The sequence below is a fragment of the Equus przewalskii genome, chromosome 14 (genome assembly GCF_037783145.1).
Source record: "Equus przewalskii isolate Varuska chromosome 14, EquPr2, whole genome shotgun sequence".
NCBI classification, from domain to species: domain Eukaryota; kingdom Metazoa; phylum Chordata; class Mammalia; order Perissodactyla; family Equidae; genus Equus; species Equus przewalskii.
The window spans coordinates 90025141-90047678 of record NC_091844.1 but is presented as its reverse complement, the minus strand read 5'-3'; the positions used below and the strand labels follow the sequence as shown (position 1 = coordinate 90047678).

General features: G+C 48.9%; 1 protein-coding gene across 4 annotated transcripts in view; it reads left to right on the top strand.

Annotated features, from left to right (window-relative positions):
- The window catches only part of SNTG2 (syntrophin gamma 2), a 321809-nt gene that overhangs the window by 152728 nt on the left and 146543 nt on the right, over nt 1-22538 (top strand). For all 4 annotated transcript variants that reach the window (XM_070571862.1, XM_070571860.1, XM_070571861.1 and 1 more), the window contains exons 7-8: nt 7369-7456; nt 15926-16017. In XM_070571862.1, coding sequence (XP_070427963.1) covers nt 7369-7456; nt 15926-16017 — 180 coding nt within the window. The remainder of the gene's footprint in view (nt 1-7368; nt 7457-15925; nt 16018-22538) is intronic.

The window sequence follows — 22538 nt, the reverse complement described above, 5'->3', positions numbered from 1 at the left end:
CTGAGCGAGGAGAAGCCTGGAGGAGGGTGGGCGCTGACAACGCCGCAGTGGACTGAGGTCCCCCGTCGTGGGGTGGAGGCTGAGGAGGAGCCCCAGGGTGGGAGAGGCGGTTTCCTCTGACAGCTGTGTTCGGGGAGCACAGAGGTTGAGGGGGAGAAGGGCCCAGGCCTGCTCACCCAGCGGGTGCTGCTCGTGGAGACGGAGCCCGGCCCTGAGCAGGGCTGTGAGCGAGACAGGCCTCCACACAGCCTGGTTTGACTCGAGCCAGAGGGTGAAGGGGGCACATGGCGGATTTTGCTGGTGAAGACAAGCCTGGGGAGCACGGCCGGGAGCTGGGGAGGGGAGGGGAGGGGCTGGGTCGGGCATGGGGGCAGGTCTGGAGGTTGGGGACACCGCATGGGGACTGAGTGCACAGGATTGTCAGGCAGATGAGGCCACTCTGATGACAGGCTCTGGGGACGGTGCGTAATTGCTTTCATGGCGGCCTCCTTTGGGGACAGGAGCTAGGCCACTGGTCGTGCGGGGGTGCCCTGCGATTGTCCCTCTGCATTCTGCTGGGGTCAGGCTTGAACAGAGGGACAGGCTTGAAGCCAGCGTTTCCTGCAAACTGATCTTGCCGTAAGCACCTCCTTTCAATGCAGCCCTCAGCAGGACGTCTGGATTACAGGAAAGGGGGCTGGGGCCACTGCCTGCATCACTGACCTGCACTCATCACTCAATAGATGACTGGGGCGTGAAGGAATGAATGAGTGCATCAGCGAATGAATGGTGCTGGCGGGGCCGGGTAAGGAGGGGGTGGAGCTTTGTCTGTTTGGTAAACAGTGCCCTGTGTGCTCTGATTAGACCTGAGGGTGTAAGGCATAAATGGATCTAGGAATGGAAGAGCTCGAGCGGGCATCCTGGAGGTTCTGGAGCAGCTGGCTTCCCCTCTCCACGTGCCCCACAGCTTCTTTACCATTTTGTTTTTGTCGACAGCAAAAGAAAGAGTTTAAGATACCCAGATCGGCCTTGGCTAGCGGAGAGTTTAGATAACACGCTGGCTGGTGTATGGTGAGCATAAGCCTCACGTGCACGCAGGACGTTGGCAAGGAAGCCGGGTAAGAGCGAAGACTTTCACAAGGACCCTTTCTCACTGAGAAAGATTCCAGATCGGACCTGATTCTCTCCCTTCCGGAGGTTTCATGTGAGCACAAACCCTGGGCTCAGGTATTGAGAGTACTGGCAATGAGAAAACATGTCAGGAATAAGGAATTTAACACTTTAGTTCTGTTTGTCTAATCATGTGGGGCATTTAAGTAGAAGCGGGCTACGCCATTTTCCACAGGGAAGTCCGGCATAGATTTTCCTCTGTTCAGGTTAAAAAACGAAAGCTCCCAGACTCTGGAAGCAACTTAGTCGTGCACTCAAGCTAGGACCTAAGGCCTGGGTGGCCCAGCCTCCTCCAAGGGCTGCGTGACCCGCGTGGCTTGCCCGGGGGTCTAGAAGGATGCTGAGTTACAGTTCCAAGGAGAGAGATTTCACACCTCATTTGGTAGCAGAGAAGGTAGTTTGCCTTCAGCTGTTTTCTCTGGGATCTCATTGCTCTGTGCACAGTCAGTGCCTCAAGCTGCCGTGCCCAGCCAGCACAGTGCCGCCCCTGGTCCATCAGACGGCCACCGCAGCCACTCACACCCAGAAGCCCACAGCGACCAGTGGACGGGACGCCAGCTCAGACGGCCTGGTTGCAGAAAATGCCATTTTTTGTCTTAGAAAACCTTACTTCTGACTATGGCACTAAGGAAGGACATTGTCGTCATTTACAATAAAATAGCTTCTTCATCCAGTGTCCTGGTTTTAAAACTAAATGTTAAGGAGCATTCTTAAACTAAACCTTCCTTTTATTCAGTTAAATTCATATGAATGAAGCATTTAAAAATTCATATAGCAAATTATTTTTAAAAATATTTAGAGGCCACCCCGTGGCATCATGGTTAAGTTTGGGTGCTCCGCTTCGGTGGCCTGGGGTTCACCAGTTCAGATCCCAGGCACAGACCTACACACCGCTCATCAAGCCATGCTGTGGCAGGCGTCCCACATATAAAGTAGAGGAAGATGGGCACCGATGTTAACTCAGGGCCAATCTTACTCAGCAAAAAGAGGAGAATTGGCAGCAGATGTTAGCTCAGGGCCAATCTTCCTCACAAAAGAAAAAAGTAAATATAAATAAATAAAAATAAAAAAATTAAAAAGGAACTTACTTGCAAGTGAGTTGCCCGGAGCAGCAGTTGGGATTAGGATTCACTTCTGGGATTCTCGTGCACACACCACTGCTCTCTGCCCTGTGGCAGGAGAGGTTGAGAAGGACGCTCTATGTTCAGTTACTGCCCGTGTCTTGTTCTTAGCTTCCATGAGAGAAGCATACTGAGACAGAAGCATAAACACTGATGACAACATAACAAAACGTCAGTGCCGTTTCCAAATTGTATGTTTGTAATGACCTGGCTGTAAGCAGGCGCATTTATCCAGCATAAACTCGCATTCCTTCAAGAGCACGTGCACATGCACAACAGCTCAGGCCACAAAGGAAGCCGAGAGGAACCATAATGCAGCTTATAGCCTCTAAACGAAATGAAAATTGCTTTTGAAATTTCCCCACACCTGGAAACTTTAAAAACGGTTCTGCTTTTGTGAAAAGAAAAACTGAAGGGAAAAATGCAAAATACTGAAATGAGCAGCATTGGAACACTTCATGTTGAATTTATGGGACACAACCAAGCAGTGCTTAGGGGAGGATGAGCAGTTTTTAAATACGTTTATCAGAAAGCAAGGAAGTAAACGGACAAAAAAGAGCCATTTTTCGCCTCCAGAGTTTGAAGAAAGAGCAACAGAACCACCCACAAGAGTAAAAAGAGGAAATAATAAAGATGAAGGTGCAAATTTAAGATCAGAAAACACAGAGGACAAGGAAAAGAAGAGAAATTAATAATCCTGAGTTTTCTCCCAGTTTCCTCTTGTAGTAACTCAAGCTACAGAGGAGAACTGGGAGAAAATGTTAGTGAAGACAGAAATGAGGCTGCGAGTGACGGGGTTGTGAACCTGCTCACGGGGGTTTGAAGATGGCAGGCCAAGTAAGCTGGGTCAAGTGTTCATACAAGGAGCACTGTGCGCCCCCGGGAAAGGCGGGGCAGCTGGGTGAACCCAAGTGGGATCAGCCGCGAGACGTGTGTTTAAGTCAAGAAAGCAATGCGTGTAACGGAGTTCAGGACATAGCTGCATTTGAGTAAAAACGGCAAATAAGGGGATCAATAGTGCATGAGACGTTGCTGTGTGGACCTCCTCGTTCCCACGTGCTGATGTCTACCCATGTGGGCGCTGGGACAAAAGGCACACGGATTGTGATTCTGATAGGTCTGACCGCAAGTGGCCTCAAAGAAGAAGGCCTCCTCGTCAAGGCGTGGACGATTTCTGGAAGGACACACAAATCTTCTAGTAGCCGTCGTCTCCGAGGGGCGAGACCAGGGACCTGCTGTGTGAGGGTTGTTGATTCTTTCACTGTCTATGTTTATATTATTTCACATTCTAGAGCGTCCAGTGTGTTGTACTTTCCCCTAAAGCTGCCCGTCTGTCCCGAGGCCTCTGCGTCTGTGACCATAGGGAGTGAACCCCACTCCCTGGAGGGGCTCCCGCAGCCGGCTGTCGGGGAAACTGCACCCGTCACACCGTTCTCGCCTGGGGCTGCTCACCAGCCCCTCGATGTGGACCGAATGCTTGTTCCCCAATTCCTGTGCTGAAGCCCAACCCCAGTGTGATGTGTGAGGAGGTGGGGCCTTGGGAGGGGACAAGGTCATGAGCGTGGGGCCCGTGATGGAAAGAGTGCCCTTGTGAGGGGGACCCTAGAGAGCCTGTTCTCTCTCCCTGCCACATGGGACGAGTGAGGACACGGTGAGAAGACGGCTGTCAGAGAGCCAGGAGGGGTCCTCAGGGGAGACCGAGCCGTGCCCACACCCCGACCCTGGACTTACGGCCTCCGGACTGTGTTGGAGAAATGTCTGTTGTTGAAGCCCCCAGGCCGTGATACTTTGCTCTTGCAGCCGGAGCTGACCGAGATGGCTTGTGGTTTAATGCCCTGAGTGGCATTCTGAAAACTTGGGGAAATTCACATGGAAGTTAAATCCTTTCTAAAAAAGAAATAAGCTTGACTCACCTGTGAGAACCTGACTGCACAGCTGGTGAGTCGCAGGCTGGAGGCCAGCCCCTGCGCTTGCTCCGGGAGGACACAGCAGACATGCACTGGAGGGTGGGGTGCCGGCAGAAAGGCCATAATTGCTGATTTTTATTTTATTTTATTTTTGGTGAGGAAGATTGGCCCTGAGCTAACATTTATGCCAATCCTCCTCCACTTTGTATGTGGGATGCCGCCACAGCACGGCCCCACGAGTGATGTGTAAGTCCATGCCCGGGATCTGAACCCGCAAACCCTGGGCCACTGAAGCAGAGTGCGAACCCAACCATTACACTGCTGGGCCGGTCCCATTACTGATTTTAATTAGATGCAAAAAACAGTTATGTGCTCCTGTGTGGTGGAAAAGGAGCACAGCCGTTGAAACTGGAGCCGTCAAATCAGGTTCTCTCTTCTGACACCTGTCAGTCTTATGGGAATGATTTGAGAGGGGAGAAGTCGTTTTGAAGTCTTTCTTTGAATTTGCTGGCACGAATGGTCAATGCTCAACTCTGTTTTCAAAGACCACGGACATACTTTTAACTAAATAAAAACAAGAAGCTTGAGGACGAAGCAGGAACCTTTGCCTCGTTCAGGCGCATTGAGGTCCAGAAACCTCCAGGCTGGGCAGCATTTGCCATTTGAGAAGCAATAATAAGTTGAGGCTAAGCCCATTCTTTGATTGAAAGCGCCTCATTTTTCAGCCCTCTGCCACACGCTGTCCCGCCCTCCCAGGGAAAATTAACTTGTCCAAAGGCGATGCCTCCCCAGGGCCTGGCGCCCTGCTCTAGAGGACAGACTCATGTCAACATGTGTGCGGGTCTCTGTGGCCCCCACGTGCTCGTCCCACCCAGACCCAGGACGGAGGGCTCTTCAGGACGGGTGTGGCAGGACTTGGGCTCCTGTGATGATGGAGTGGTGTGGCTACGTTCAGCTGTTCTCAGACTCGTCCCAGATTCCGTTCACAAAAGAGAACTTCAGGCTTGGCTGCTTCCCGTGAGCGAGGAGGAGCTGGTGGGCTGGTGTTTTCTCCCTCGCTTCTGCAGTCCTGGAGGATGGTCAGAGACGAGTCCCTAGTCACTGGCTTTACCACCTCCCATGAGGTCGTCTGAGACGGGCTTCCCCGCCACGGTCACTGCTCTGCTGGACTTCTGAGGGCAGGGATGGGGTCCTCCCCAGGACATGGTGGCACCTGACAATGGTGATCGACCGCTGGGGTTTGTTTTCTTTTTTAAAGATTGGCCCTGAGCTACCATCTGTTGCCAATCTTCTCTCTGTCTTCTTCTCCACAAAGCCCCCCAGTACATACTTGTGTATTTTTAGTTGTGGGTCCTTCTAGTTGTGGCATGTGGGACGCCACCTCAGCATGGCCTGATGAGCAGTGCCATGTTTGTGCCCAGGATCCAAACCCGTGAAGCCCTGGGCTACGGAAGCAGAGCTCGAACTTAACCACTGGGCCACAGGGCTGGCCCTGACAGGGGTGTCTTATCCAGTGTGCCCATGAATGCACCTTGGTCTAAATAGGGACAAGAGGCACCTTCCGGGAGGGACGCCTGGGGACGGCCTGTCTCAGCCCGGGACCCGGGCACCAGCCTCGGGAAGTGTCAGTTGGAGATCGTGCTGCAGGCTGGCACGGTTTAATACACGAAAAGTCACTGTAGCGTCTGGGATGCAGGAGGCCGTCGACACGGGGCCTCGGGGACAGTAATGAGAGAGGGAAGCCGGAGGAGGGGGACGTTTCAAACCCTTGATGGAGCTGGGGAGAGCACTTCAGTGGTTTGTCTGACCGCGGCCTGGGTGTTTAGCGGGATGTTGCAGGATTAGGCAAAAGCGGAGAGGCCTGAGGTGGAGGCGTGGATGGAGCCAGAGCTGTGCAAGCACCGTCCATGGGGCGGCCTGGGGCCAGGCAGCCAGCCCCGAGGAGCTGGGAGGAGAAGGAGGTGATGGAGTTGCACAGGCAGCTGGTTCCCCGATGGGGAGTGTCCACGAGTGACAGAGAAAGGCACTTAAGTGGTTCTCAAGGCCGTGGGGGCCTTCAGACATTTGTAATCCGGCTTCTGACCCACCTCACCCACTGCACCAAGTGTCTTAGAAAGCTGCCTGCACTGTCAGCATCTGAATAAGAGTATGGACTTGGGAGGCACGGAAGAGATGGGGAGGCAAGAACAGAGGGGGGAGCTGGGCAGGGACAGGTGCAGGGGAGGTCCGGCCGAGGGCTGGGAGCTGCCCCGTGTTGAGAAGTGCAGAGGGAGCGCTGCAGACGTGCAGGCGTGGGGCTGTGAGGACCTTGTGAATCCAGCCTCGCAGCCTCTAGACTTCAGAGTCTAAGTCACATTTGCTTCAACAGCGGTGGACACATTGGGCACTAAAGCCGCCTCTGGGTGCTGTAAGTAAGGAAACGCTCGTGATTACGTGTGAGGTTCTGAAACTGTGACAACGCTGGGACGTCCCAGCAGAGAGGTGTTACGTCATACTGAAGTAATGCCCGTTAATTTCTCAGAATTAAAATCTCGTTTAAACTCTGAAGCTAATATTTGTGGTTTGCTCTGATATTAATCCAGTCGGCATGGTTTTGCCAAAGTCTGAAAATTGGCTGTTGGTACTAAAAAAGTGATTCCTCACGTGATTTTCCTCTCTGGTAGATTGCATTCCTAGAGTGGGCGGAGGGTCTGGTCTTACAGTTAAAGGGTGGCAAACCCTTGCCAACGTGCGTTAAAGTTTGTGTGGATAGGGGCTGGCCCCGTGGCCCAGTGGTTAAGTTCGCGCGCTCCGCTGCAGGCGGCCCAGTGTTTCGTTGGTTCGAATCCTGGGCGCGGACATGGCACTGCTCATCAAACCACGCTGAGGCAGCGTCCCACATGCCACAACTAGAAGGGCCCACAACGAAGAATATACAACTATGTACCAGGGGGCTTTGGGGAGAAAAAGGGAAAAAAATAAAAAATCTTTAAAAAAAAAAAAAAAAAAGTTTGTGTGGATAAAGCAGAGGGTTACGTCCTGTGGGAGGCAGAGCCGGTCTTAGGCTGTCGCAGCGTAAGTCTGTGGAGTTTCCAGTGTCTCAGAGGGAATCGTGGGCACTGAATTCCTGAGCTGTGTAGGGATTTTGTCTTTTCCTTCCATGTCTGGTCCTTTTGGGATGGTAAAGTAGCTATTTTTTGTCATATTGACAGGTGCATCTTTTGAGAAATGCTGGCGATGAAGTGACCGTCACTGTTGAATATCTCAGGGAAGCGCCATCATTTCTGAAGCTCCCGTTAGGTAAGGGCGGCCGGCGTCAGGGGCACTGGACTTCCCTCCCTCACGTTATGGATCCAAATGACATCGCACTGACCCAGCACGTATTCAGAGAGGAAGGACGAAGATAGGCACCTTAGTGTTCTGTGCTCCTAGGATATTCTACACTTTAATCCATCCGCACACTTTTTAAAAGAATGTATCAGCAGACACGTTGTCTGATTAATTGTCAATTAATTAACTGTAAGTTTCCTTCTTCAAGTCAACTTGTTATCTTTACGTGTACACACACATATGCGCATATATAGAAACCAAGTTTTTATGTTAAATATGTGTTGACTTGAGAAAGTTTTAATATAAGAGAGAAAATAATAGTAACTCTGTACTATGAAGTGACTCCCGTATTTTCACGCAGAGCTTGTAACTGTCTGTTGTACGTGAATTGGGATCCAGTGTGGAAGTGATAGGTCACAAGTTTATAAAAATATTTTAATCAAAATAGTTATTATGACTTTTACTTACTCCATCAGCTGTCATGTTTTTATAAAATTTATAAGGATCTCATCGTTCCTCTGCTTTAGCTGTCTGGGTCAGGGGCCCCTCTGTCAGGCGCCATGCTCGGCCAGCAGAAAGGGCACAGTTCAGACTCCCCAGGAGCTGGCGCTCTGCACTGGACCCAGCACGGTCAATTCGGATGTAGAAGAGGGACCTCACGCCGACGGATGGAGAAGTGGCGCCCTCCATCTCACCAGCAGCCCCTTCTCCTCCTAGACTGTTCCTCTTTCCTTTCTTCCATTCTTTCTCTCGTGTGAAGGACTAGCTCCCTTCCCTGGGCTAACCTTATCTTCTCTGTATTTTCTGTCTCTTCTCCAATTTTCCTCTGTTGTCATGTTCCTCTTCTTTTCCTGCCAGACCTGCGCCCTGGTCACTCTCTGGGAGACGTATCCCCCAGAGTTGCTGAAGCCCAGTCTTGCATAAGGGTCTACGATTGACAAAAAGGGTCAATGACCTCATAGTCCTGTCTCTACTTTCATCTTCCTGAGTAACTCTGAGAGAAGCAATTTCAGCAACTCCATTGTTTTCCCGTCAGACCACAACAGGATAACTATGCTATTCACTTCTTAGAAAAATGGATATTCTTGCCATTGCTGTGAAAATGCATCACTAAGATTCACCGCACGTCCTGTCTTCTTACAAGACCAACACGTCTGCAACAGGAGCAGCTGACAGATTGTTCCCAGAGGGTCCAGGATGAAAAGAAAAGGGACACCGAGGGATTGTGTGTGCTGAAAGGCAAGTACTCCCAAAGCAGTGGAAAACATTAGCGATCAGGCCAAAAGTTCAGAGGAATAATGCACATAGCACTGTGTTATGTCCGCGGGATTTTGAGACCTGTCCATGTGAGCCCGGAAGGCCGACCTGAAAGTTCTTGGAGCCACAGGGAGGTGCCACCATCCCTGGGGTCAAACACTCGTTGGGTGCACACACCCAAATTCTCAGAATGGTGAGAGGACCCAGGGGTCGGGGCATGACTAGCGTTTGATATTCTGTAGCAGATGTAACCCTCAGGATCGTGAAGGATGACGCTAATCTACGATGTTTCACAGATTTTTGCCAAAGAAGAAGAATGTAGTAGGTTGAAAAAGAGAAGAATCAATATGTTTGAAAAATGCAAAGGCAATAGCACATTCGACTTGTGTATCCTAAAGAGAGTTTCACACCCTCCCGTCCCTCCCCCTCATGGCCAGTTGCACCAAGTTCTTGGGGACCATTGCATGAAGCCATAAGCGTGTGCGAGAAGTTTGATGGAGTGGCTGAAGGGGGCCAGTCTGACGTGGAGGCTCCTAATCCCCTGGGGCTGATGGAACGGAACGTGCAGGCCGGGGGCCTTACATGGCAGATGTTTGTTTCTCACAGTCCTGGAGGCTGGAGTCCAAGATCAAGGTGTCAGCAGCTTCAGCATCTGGCTAGGGCCTCCTCCTCGTTCATGGGTGTCGTCATCTCGCTGTGTTTTCTCGTGGAGGCAGGACGAGGGGCTCTGTGGGGTCTCTGTTGTAAAGGCACTAATACCGTCCTGGGGCTCTCCCTCATGACCTTGTCACCTCCCAGAAACCCCATCCCCCTGGGGGTAGGATTCCAACCCATGAATTTAGGGGATGCACGTTTGGTTCATAATTAGGGTGAAAGAAAGCTTGCAGCGTGGGTGAAATGTGGAGATCAGACTAAGGGGAGGTCATGGAGAGAAGGCGGGCATGGCACTTGGGGCATCTCCGTGCTGTGACAGTGAAGACAGATGGAGCGTGCAGTCGCTCAAGGCCTTTACATCTCAGAAGGAACATCTGAAGGAACAATGATTGTAAGATGGCCACAAGCAGAGTGAGTGGTTGTCTCCTCCCACACTCGGGGTTGCCCTTTAGGATGGGATGAGCAGACGGTGTCCGGGGTTCCACAAGGGTTCCTTCCGGAAGAGTGGAAAGGCCGTGACGGTCAAGGTTGAGCGCTCACAGGGACCTCAGGTATGCGACGTTGTAGACGTGGAGGGCAGCTAGTTCAGAGCATAATGCTACCAGCAGGCGTATCAGTGCATGCCCCGGCCGTCCGTCCTGTGGCATCCGTGTGCACGGATGGAAAGCAGTGGGCATTTTGCAGCGTTGAAGGAAGGCCCATGAGGTGTCGCCCAGGAGCTGGCACAGGGGCACTGAGGACGTTTGTATTAGGACTTTGCCATCTTCCCCTATAGTCAGGGTGACTTTCATGGGAGAGTGAGATGGGTGGGGTTTCTAGGCCAGCTGTCACCAATGTCATTGAAGCAGTGGAGTTAAAACAACCACAGCAGCATCTTAAAACCAGTGTCAGTCGGAGGAAACACCCTACGCTGAAGGTCTCTAACAGCGAGCCCTGATCTGAGCCACCACAGGACCGAGAGTGACATTCCCTCTGACCTGGGGCAGCTCTCAGATTCTCACGCCTCAGCCCATGGTGCTGGATGCTGTTTTTCTTAGGAGAGGCATCAGAACTCTGTCCTGTTCCAGTGACCTTGTCATTTCTCCCGGCTTTCTGGCGGATGCCCTGTGCACAGCTCCACTAACTCCTGCTGCACCTGCGTCAACAATGTCCACTGAGCAGGTGGGTCAGCATTTCTGTAAAGGTGCCCACGGTCCCAGGGGAGAGCGATTTAGCCATGAGCTGGAGCCCAAACCCTGTGAGCCCGGCCTCCTCACGGCCATTGAATTCTCTGCTGATTCATCAATGTATGTTCTCCTTTTATTGCGTTCTTTTTCATCTACAAGAATGAAAATCTTTGTATCCATAAAAATTTAAATACGGTGGACATAATCCCTTCCTAAACTCAGGCAAAACATCCTCTGGTGAATTTACACCATGAAAGCAAGATTGATTTTCTCTGTGTGGACCCCACACACCCAGTCATTGTCGGTGTGAGCCAGCAGTCAACCCACAGCAGGAACCTGGGATGTGGAAAACGCCACAACAGATGCACGAGGACGCTGTCCAGTGACAACACCATGACAGATCCATGAGGACGCTGTCCAGGGAAAACACCACGGCAGATCCACGAGGACCGTGTCCAGGGAACACACCACGACAGATCCACGAGGACGGCGTCCAGGGACAACACCACGACGGATCCACGAGGACGGTGTCCAGGGAACACACCACGACAGATCCACGAGGACCGTGTCCAGGGAACACACCACGACAGATCCACGAGGACCGTGTCCAGGGACAACACCACAACGGATCCACAAGGACGGCGTCCAGGGACAACACCACGACGGATCCACAAGGACTGTGTCCAGGGAAAACAGCATGACAGATCCACGAGGACAGCGTCCAGGGACAATACCATGACAGATCCACAAGGACGGTGTCCAGGGACAACACGACGATGGATCCACAAGGACGGTGTCCAGGGACAACACGATGACGGATCCACGAGGACGGCGTCCAGGGACAACGCCAGACAGATCCACAAGGACGGTGTCCAGGGACAACATGATGATGGATCCACAAGGACGGTGTCCAGGGACAACACGATGACGGATCCACAAGGACGGCGTCCAGGGAAAACAGCACGACAGATCCACGAGGACAGCGTCCAGGGACAATACCATGACAGATCCACAAGGACGGTGTCCAGGGACAACACGACTGATGGATCCACAAGGACGGTGTGGTGTCCAGGGACAACATGACGACAGATCCACGAGGACACCATCCAGGGAAAACAGCATGACGGATCCACGAGGACGTCGTCCAGGGACAACACCACAACAGATCCACGAGGATGGCGTCCAGGGACAACACCACGGTGGGTCCACGAGGACGGTGTGTGTTTTCAATATTTAAAAATTACGTCAAAGAGAAAATGAATGGTTTCTGAGATTGAGTCAATGCTGTCTCTTATTTTTTGCATAAATTCAGACTCAGTCTTTTTTTTAAGATATAATTTATGTGATATAGAATTCACCATTTTAAAGTGCATACTTCAGCAGTTTTAGTCTTTTCACAAAGTTGTGCACCCATCACCACTATCTAATTCAGGAACATTTCCCTCCCCCCATAAAGAAACTCCATTCTTCCTAGCACTTAGTCCCAGTTCTCTCCTCCCCCAGCCCCTGGCAGCTTCTAATCTGCTTTCTGTCCACGTGGCTTTGCCTGTGGAGGACATTCGTATAAACCGAATCATACAACGTGGCCTTCTGCGTCTGGCTCCTTTCACTTGGCATGATGTCTTCAAGGTTCAGCCATGTTTTGGCGTGTGTCAGTCCTGCGTTCCTTTTTTGACTGCCTAGTGCTCCAGTGTATGGATGCACCACATTTGGTTTCTCTCTGCATCAGTCAATGGGCATCTGGTTTCTTTCCACTTTGGGGCAATTATGAACGATGCTGATACGAGCGTTCATTTGCGGGTTTTTGTGTGGTCTTGTTTTCAGTTCTCCTGGTCGTATACCCGGGGGTAGAGTTGTTGAGTCACGTGGTAACTCTGTTTCACTTGGAGGAGCAGCTACACTGTTCTCACAGCAACTGCACCACCTTACATTCCCTCCCGCTGGGCACCAGGGTGGTCCATGTGGTTTTGATAGATTATAGTTCATTTTTGAGGTTAGGTGTTTTTATAAATATTGATTGTAAACTATTTGTGTTGACTCTTTTCTAATATAGTTGGTTTTTAACACCAACAATTTTATTTTTATCAATAATTATTGACACTGATCATTTTTTAATAATGGTTTTACGGGTGATAAACAGAAGAAATATATTACAACCGTTCAAATTTCTCTTGAGATATAGATGAAAAAATACTCATTCATCAGAAATAAGTTAATAGAAACCTGGAGCTTACAAATAAGTGTCAAATTAAATTGTAGTCATTCACTCACTCACCTCCTCCGTCACTCAGTGGTAGAAATGCTGAAAGAAGAGACGGGGGCTGGCGCAGAAACAGCCCTGTGAGGTGGGAGCTGGTCTGAAGCCGGGTTTCGCACAGCACCAAATGTGCAGCAGCTTTACCGTAATAAATGGAAACAGAAAAGAAAGTTGGGTTGCCAAATTAAACTGAGAATGACTTTAAGCAAAATTAAATAGTCCTCACTTCTCCCAAAGTCTCAGAGCCGTTTAGTACGTTCCTTCGCATGTAGGAACATGGCGTGGAGTGTCTTATGGAAATATGGGGTCCTCACGGATTTTATGGATGGGAAAAGGATTCAGAGAGGCTGCTAGCTGGCTGACCCTGCACCTCGCCAAGTGTAGGGTGGGATCAAGGGGGAGTGTGGCTGCAGGGTCCCCGCATCCCCACCCATGCGCTCCCATCTGCAGTAGGAGATACTGTGGTTTGCAAATGAGCGCGTGTGCGATGCCATCTGACCTTCATTTTAACCCTGGGATGTGGATGCAGATCCAGCAGTAGGGCATCCCGGGAACAGAGGTGTCAGCTTCATCAGTGTCAGCCTGTCTCAATCAGGCATTCCACTCCAGCCTCACATGCTCTGTTCCTGCAGGCGCTTGGGGGCGGGAAGTTCCAGGCTGTGTTCTGCTGGCAGCACTCTGTAGTTGTGATGATTTATGGCTGGTTGATGACAGATCATGCTGCCGTGCCATCCTCAGTACCACTTCCCTCACATCAGGCACTCAGATCACCTCATGACAGACCCCTGGATTTTGCTCAGGGGTCGACAAGGGCGCCTTCACTGTAACGCCCAGACGCCCTCGGACTCACTGCGGGAGTTTCACTTGGTCAGGCTGCAGGTTCAAGTGCTTGTCCTTGGGTGGCGTCAGCACAAAAAGGATGGACTGAAAAGCTGGGCCACACACAGAAGCTGCTCACACTCATGTTCTGGCGAGGAAATATTGGGGGAGGCATGAAAAGAGCACAGCCTTTCCTCTTGATGCTATTCGCAGACACTGGAAATGCCGTGAAACCATTCTGCCTCCCCGTGAAAACGCACCATCAGTGTGAAGATCCACGAAGCCATCTTGTTATTGTTGAGCGGTCTGCAAGCCTGGTGGTGCTGCCCAGTGTTTAAAGGGAAACCAGGTGGACTGAGCACCTGCCTTTCCTGAGCTGTGCCAGGTGTGTGGTGTGAGCCTTCGAATGCTCTCTCTGCAGCCCCCTTCGAGTGTTTGCTATGATCACCTCTTTTCAGGGAAAAGAGGTCACAAACAGGAACTTACAGGGTCCCACTAATTTTCTCATTTGGGAAGTGGTGATAATTAACAATACCGCATCAGAGGTTTGTATTTTGAAGTAGTAAATGAAATGACACACACATGGCTGTTAATTCAGTCCTCGATGAGTTATAAGGATGCTGTGATGACGCGACGAAGGCGTGCTCATCTTTGTCTGCATCTGGTCCATTTTTACAGCGTCATCTGCAGGAGCGAGGACACAGAAGCCTACAGGGCCGGGCAGGCAGCCTAACTGACCCTGGGGTTTGGGCACAACACAGCCAGGAGGGTGCAGCCCCTGCTGAAGGGGACGGTCCTGCCCAGCTCCAGCCATTCTCTTTTAGAAACTGTGCCCCAGTAGTGTCATATTTTTCTCGTTTTTCCGGAAAGTCAGAAATCTGGATTTTTAAGTGAAATGTCTTGTTTTTTGTCAAACAAAAAAATTTGTAGGTCAGCTTCAGCTTCGTCCTGCCAGTTTGGTACATCTGCCTCATGTCATTTATTCCCCCCAATAATTGGCTACTGCAGGGGCAACGTTGGCTTTGGAAATTTCAAGCTAAAAGAAAGTGTCCGGGACACACACTGAACCTGGGCAGGCCCTCCGAGGCCCCCCGGCCGCCCCCTTATTGGTGAGGGGGCTGGAGGTCCCTGGTTTCTCAGTGAGGTTGCCAACTGAGTCCAGAGGCAGAGAGGGAGCAGCCTGAGAGCGGCAGTAGCTGTGTCCTGGGGCCACCGAGTCACAGCCCAGCTTCTCTGTTGATTCAGGAGCAGACACTCCCCGCTTGCAGGCCTGAGCCGTGCTCCACTTTTCCTTGATGCCCCGGCCTCTGGTGGCCTGTCCAGGCCCGTGGCTCCCGAGCTGCCCGCATGGTCCCAGCGCAGAGTGGGAACTAACATGAGCCCACACGCTCGCTGCCCCTCGTGGTTTTCTGTCAGCCTCCCAGCAGATTGTGAGATGCTGGAACCCTGCTGTCTCACGCTGGAGGGCAGAGTGGAGACAAGATGCTCTGCCCCACCCATGCCCAGAGCTCACCTGGTGCCTTCAGGACCACAGCCGAGAGAACCAATGACGGGCATGGTGGTGGGGAGCAGGTGTGGGGACAGGGCCCCAGGCCCCACTGCTGGGTGCCTCCAGTCAGAGGGGTACGACGGGGATCATTTAGACCAGGGTATCCTTCTGGAAGAGAAGGCCATGGCTTAGAAAGTACTGACTTGCTGGGGATGAGATAGTCCTGTCGGATCCTCAGTTCCCCGGGTGGCGCTCCAGGCCCCCTGACCTTGGCTCCCTGCTGAGTCTCTAGCTGATGCTGCTTCTTAAATACCACTGTCCACACACTTACTGATTTATCTTTATTTCTTCCACTAAAGCAATTTGTAGCACAAAGGTAATCAGAAAGTGTCAAACAAATAAATAATACCAAAACTAAGACCAGGAAGTCACTTTTAGAAAATTAGCCAACATTATCCCAGTGGTAGCAAGTGCAAATGGACACGGTCCCCATGGGACCAGGGCTGACGCCCCAGGTACCATGTTGGGGAGGCACCGGCATGGGAGCCGCTGTCCTTCTGGCCCCGTAGGCCTCACATGCAGTGGGCACTGGTCCCTCCTGCCCTGCTTTCCACTTGAGGTGCTGCACGGGCCGCATGGGGCGAGGGGCAGCGTGGGACCAGGCTGTCCCGGGCACCCGTGTCTCCACTGGGGACCGGGCGTTTGTCGCAGCAGCTTCCTCAGGGGGCATTGAAGGTGTCTGTAATCTCCGGACCGTCCCTGAGCCCCATTTGGAATGAACGTCTCTTTATTTCCAGGGTCCCCAGGACCATCCAGCGACCATGGCAGTGGGGCGTCCTCACCCCTCTTCGACAGCGGCCTGCATCTGAACGGGACCTCCGGCAACACAGTAAGCCTGGCTCTCCTTCCGCTTCCCCTCCCTGCCGGCCGCTCCCCACAGGCCTCCCCGGCCAGGATTTAAAGGCCACTCCATTCCCCACAGAGAGATGCTGAGAGTTCAGGGGAGACTTACAACGTGGATTTAGGACGCACTTGTTCGCACATGGGACGCCTTGCCATTGCATTTTTTAATGCAATGATGTTTTAAGGATATTTTGAGTCATAATTCGTAAGAGCTTAGTGAGCAGACAGGAGTGCTTAGTTTTGGGGTGGAGTTCAGAGTCCTGCCTCTGATTTACCATGAACACTGACTGCAGGAGTTGCGGAAAGTTGTTTTCAGGAAGCTTCCGTCAGATGCACACACAGCGGACCCTGTGGAGGGTTTGTTCCTGAATTGGTAGAAATCTCCTGGGACGTGTGATGCCATGTATTGGCGACAAGTGTTCGTCATGTTCTAAATCTCCACCCTCCCGAGATGAGAGCTGAGCGGAGGAGGGGGAGGGGCGGCTGCCCTGGGCCTCGGCTGCAGGCCGCCCCCGCAGACCGGCCCTGCCCCGGGAATGTGATGAGCCCTCCTCTCTGCCTGTGGGTTCCTCACTGGTGAGCAGTTAGTGATACGAATTAGACTCCCGTGGGCAGTAGGAAAGAGAGTTTCCTGGGACATGAGATCCGCACGCACCATGAGGACGACCAGGTGCTTGACCTGCAGGCAGAGCCCAGGGGACAAGGTCGTGTGCGCACAGTGCGTCTAAAGCATCACACTTTTCATTTTTAGTCTTTTTTTTTTTTTTTTTTTTTTTTTTTTTTAAGATTTTATTTTTTCCTTTTTCTCCCCAAAGCCCCCCAGTACATAGTTGTGTATTCTTCGTTGTGGGTTCCTCTAGTTGTGGCATGTGGGATGCTGCCTCAGCGTGGTCTGACGAGCAGTGCCATGTCCGCGCCCAGGATTCGAACCGACGAAACACTGGGCCGCCCGCAGCGGAGCGCGCGAACTTAACCACTCGGCCACGGGGCCAGCCCCTCATTTTTAGTCTTTAAGTACAGTTCTTGATATTTAAAAATTGCGCTTCGTGTCTATGTGAGTTAGGAAGCAGAATGGAAGAAGAATGCCCGTGCGCTCGCAGCTCAAATCAGTAATTAGAGTTTGGTCACTGACTCACACGTCTGTAACATGTCGCTCCTGTGTTTCCCGACAGGCCCAGGAATAAACGGCATGCTGAATCTTGAGTTCGTCATCTCCTCGATAAAAAATAGCTTTGTCCGTGTTGATTTATCCCTAAAAATATACCATTTCATTTTGCTTTGAGCATTAGGAAATATTATTCTGTCACGGGCTTTTGGGGGTCACAGATTTACTTACTGTTATGTTTTTAAGATGCATAAACGTGGTATGTGGGCCTAGTGTTTTGGAATTCTGAGTTCTAGATGACACCAGTGTTTGACTCTCAAAATAGTGACAACTTCTGTGCACACGTGGCTGCCCCGTTTACTGTCCCCCCAGCACTGGGGTTTCTGGTGACCCCCAGCCTCTCCAGTGCTGGGGGTTTGAGACTGAATATTTCCAAGCACAGTGGGTGTAAAATGTCTACCGTCTCCTGGGGTTTGTTCTCATTTTTGCCTTTATTGAGGACCTCTGTCTGCCTTTCCTGTTCCATTTCCCTTTGGTTTCTCCTCTTCTGAGAAATGCTTTGCCTGCTTTTGCCCATTTACACGTAAGTTGTTTGTCTTTTCCCAGCTGGTCCATTGGGATTCTTCATATAGGCTTGGAGTTTGTATTCTGTTGGTGATGGTCACAGACCTGTTCTCACAGTGTTCTCATTTAATTTACACTATCTTTTGATAAAAGAAGTTAATTTCAGTGTAGCCAAATGTGTCCGTTTCTTCCATTAGAGGTTGTGGTTTTAGGATTGTGTTTGGTCCATCTTTCTGTACCCTTAACTCATGAAGATGTCTGCTCAGATTTTCTCCTAAATATTTTTAAGGTTGTTTTTCACTTCAGGTCTCTAAAGCAGATGAGGTGCATTGTGGGAGAACTAGTGGAAGGCTGGGGACCAGACCCATTTTCATGGGAAACCATTTGCCCCAACCTGTTTCCTCAGTGACCCTCAATGCCACATGACCGTAGGGCTCCACACAGCCTGGCCCTGGGGTCACTGCTGGGCCCTCGCCATATGTCATGTGTCCATGTCCTTACCAGCACCACACTGCTTCATTACCAGATCTTTGTCATAAATTTTGTCGTCTGTAGGCTAAGCCCTCTCACCACCTCCTAATTCACCTTATTTTTTCCTACTTCTCTCTCCCTTGTCTTTTTGTGTGTGTGAATTTTAAAAGCCTCTGATCAGATTCCACAAAAAGTCTTGTTGGGTTTTTGATTGTGATTGCATGAAATTTAGATCTATTGCTGAGGTCTTCTTTCCTGTTTGTGAAAAGGATATATAGCTCCCTGATTTACTTCTTCTTCAATACTCTTCCATAAGGTTTGTTCTTCTTTAATGAATTTCGGCAAAGGACTGTAAATGCTATTAGTTTTTTCAAAGAACCAACTTCTGACTCGATAGATCCAGCTTGTCGAACTCGGCTGCTGGTGGGCGCAGCTTCCTACATGGGGACTGGATTCAGGGCCCTTCTGATTTCTCCTACTTCTCACGCCTCCTGTTTTCTGGCTCTGAGACAGTTATAGAAAATTCTCGGCCTTTGTCTTGGCAAATGGCCCATCTTCCCTCCAGTCTCTCTGCTGGAACCCACGCTGGACATGTATGAGCTCCTCATTCTCTCAGTTATAGACTTATTTCTTTTTCACATTTTCTTTTCCGTGTCGTTGGGCTATATTCTGGGAAATATCTAAGATTTTTGTTTCTTTTTTCTTCAACTTTCTACAGTATCCTGGTTAAACCATCCCTTGTTTTTTTAAATTTTCAACACGTATCAGCCTAAATATGTAGTCCTCTCAAAGGAGAGGGTCTCTACAGAGCATGGGACATACACCCAGTAGTCGTTTCAGGAAAGATTGGCCCGTATGGGTGAGATGGTGTGCACAGCCGGAAAAGCAACACGACCACAGTGCTGGAGAGGGGCAGCCTGGGTCCCTCCCACTGTGGTGCTTCTGTGGCCTCAGGTGGTCAGTCCTGTTCTCAGGGCTGTGGAGGACAATATGGTCATGCTGAAGGTTCTGTGGAAATACGGAGATGGCGAGAGTGACGAGACTGGCATGATGCTTTTAGTGTGCTATCTTCAGTCATCGTCATCATCCTTACCAAAAAAGAAAGAAAGTGCAGAACTTCTAAATACTGGGTAACTATTCAAATGGTTCGTTCACCTGCAAAACAAAATGCCATCAAGTCGTTTAAATTCATTACAGAGAATCGGAATTTCAGAGAGTTAAGAAATAGATTTAATATGTTTTTTTGAAAGATCTCAAGACTCAATGTCCTGGAAAATGTTAAAGTTAAAGATGGCCCACTTGGTTTTCCAGGCAGCCACGTCAGTAATCTAGTACCCAGTTTGCTCTACATTCTTAAGCACTGGTTTTCTCTTTTAAAGACTATTTAAAGCCTTGTGATCATTCTTTGCACTCAACGGTGGATTATATCATATGCAGCAAAATGATAATGCTGGAATTAACAGTGTCTGTGGACTGGAGAATGAAATAGACTGCTCTGTAATTCTTCTTATCAGAGGAAGTGAGTCAGAAACGTTCTCAGGCTCCAAGGATTTAAGCCGTTTTCCATGGCTGCGTCTTCAGACGTGCTCATACCGCTTTCGTCCTCCCAGGACCAGACCTGACCGAGCAAGAAACAAGTTTGCTGTGTTCAGAGCGGCTTTACAGTCACAGGACCCCAGAGGGCTGGTTTTCGTCTTCGCGACTGCACACCACTGACCTTGATGCTCTCGCAGCCCCTCCTTGCAGAGGTGGAGTGAGCGTGCGCAGTGCGTTTTCTCTCTGCCTGTGATTGCTGAAGTGATTCCCTGTGCTCCCTTGTGTGTTTGACAACATCTCTATGTTTGCAGTTGAAACTAAATTATCTGCTACTCGCTTCCCCGGGTGCTGCATTCTCACTCTTTCCTCAGCTCTCCCAATAAGGCGATGTCTGCTCGTGGATTTTACTTGCAATTTCCACACGTTCTCTCCTCACACTTGGGTATGGCTCACATAGTGTAAGATTCTAAGTCCAACATTTACACTATTTTGACTCTATTTTTGTGTCAAAAATCCTTACTGAATATTTATAACAACCGCCAAAAAAATCTCATTCACTTTAATATCATCTATTTAGATTTGAAAATGTGTGTTGCAAGATTCACGGCTCCTTCCACCCTCTCCTTCCGCTCTTCTGCAAATTCTGCTCTGGCCCCTTGTTCGTTGGTTGGTGTTGATGCTCTCCTTCACAGAGGGCACATAGAGGGTACTCCTTGACTGCTTGCTTGTCCAAAAACGTGTCCCTTGTTCCTGAGAGATTTGTGGTGCTTTCTGGGTGTTCTTGGACTACTGGGTGCCACCCTCAACCTCTGAGAGACCTTGAATGCTTGCTGATGTCTTCTGCTTCACCTGTAGCAGACATGAAACTAATGCTGGCTTGATTAATTTTCCTTTGTAAGAAGACCTCACCAAAAATGAATAAGGAGATACGATTAAAGAACAAAAAATTTCTGATAGTAAATTTTCTATAGTAAACCTGATTCCCTAAACTTAAAAATTTCAAAAGATTAACTCAACAGGACTAGAGTCATTGCATATAACTGAATGACTCAAGAACTGTATAGGAAAAATATATCAAAACCAAAACAAAAACAAAATTTTAAGGGAAACAGATAAAGGAGCAGATATAAAGGAGCAGATAAACTTATAAATAGTAGCTGCAAAAAAAGAAAAAGAAGATAGAAAAATAGTTAAACAAAAATGTTAACAAAATATCAAACAAATAAAGACACAAATAAAAGAATAAATTGAGTCTTCTGAATGAAAGTAAGGATGGACTCCCAGGCAGAGATAATGAATGATATTCAGCTGTTTTAACTGAAGTATAAGGCACATACAGGGAAGTGACAGCTCAGTAAATGTTATAGCACCCTGGCCAAACTATAACACATCAGCAGAATCTCAAACGACCATTGCCCTGAAGAAGTAATCTTTATTTTGACCTCAATCACCATAGATTAATTTTGCCTGCTTTTGAATTTCACATGGATGAAGTCAGACTCTTTTGTCTGGCTTTGTTGCCAAAAGTCAATCTTAAAATCAAGTACAGGAAGCATAGATCACTTAGGAAGAATGACAATTTTGTTAACAGCAGATTTCTCAACAGTAACAATGGAAACTAGTTAACAGTCCAATAATATTTTCAAAATTATGAGGCAAGAAAGAGAACTCTGGTCTATCTTTGTGTTCCTCACAAAACCATCTTTACAGAACAAGGTGAAATCAAGACTTGTTCACGTGAAGAGAAGCTGATACCATCAGCAGACTTTCACTAACAGAACTTCTGAGGGCCACATTTAAGGAAGAAAAATAAAAATGATCTCAGAAGGCAGTTGGAGATTAAAGGATGTAAATATGTATGTAAATTTAAACAAATGTTCTCTGTATAAAGAACACTACTGATGTTCATGTCTAATATCTTAGGTTAAGAAAGATAGCAGATATGGAATACTGAAAACTGTGCATATGACTTGAAGTGAGGGGACTGGACAGAAAGCATTCTAAAGTCCTGTTGTTAAAACACTTCACAAATTGATAAAACACCAGTGAAAATAAAAACCAAATGAAGAAGAGCAAATTAATAGCAAAAAACCCTTAATTAAAAAAAATGCTTTAAGAAAAATGGTTAGAAAAATAAGACAGTGAAATAGCCAAAAGTAAAAAGGTAGATATGCATATAACAGTTATAAAATAAATGCAAATAGGCTGAATTTACTAGATAAGAGCCACAGATTTATTTCAATTTTTTTCCCCTTGAGGAAGATTCACCCCAAGGTAACATCTGTGCCAAACTTCCTCTATTTTGTATGTGGGTTGCAACCCAAAGATGGCCACTGATGAGTGGTGTAGGTCCCCACCCAGGAACTGAACCAGGGCAGCTGAAATGGAGCGCACCAAACTTAACCACTAGGCCACAGGGCCAGCCCGTATTTCAATTTTTAAGAAGATTAAAATCATATCAAGCATCTTTTCTGACCACAGTGGTTTGAAACTAAAAATAAATTACATGAAGAAAACCAAAAAGTTCACAAATATGTCAAGATTAAACAAAATGCTACTGAACAACCAATGGGTCAAAGAAAAAATCAAAAGAGAAATAAAAACATATCTTGAAACTAATGAAAATGAAAACACAACATACCAAAATTTATGTGATGCAGCCAAAACAGTTCTAAGAGGGACATTCATAGTGATAAATGAATACATTAAGAAAAAAGAAAGAGCTTAAATAAACAACCTATATAATATACAACCTATATATGATAACTCAAGGCACTAGAGAGAGAACAAACAAATCCTGTAGTCAGTAGAAGGAAGGAAATAACAAAGAT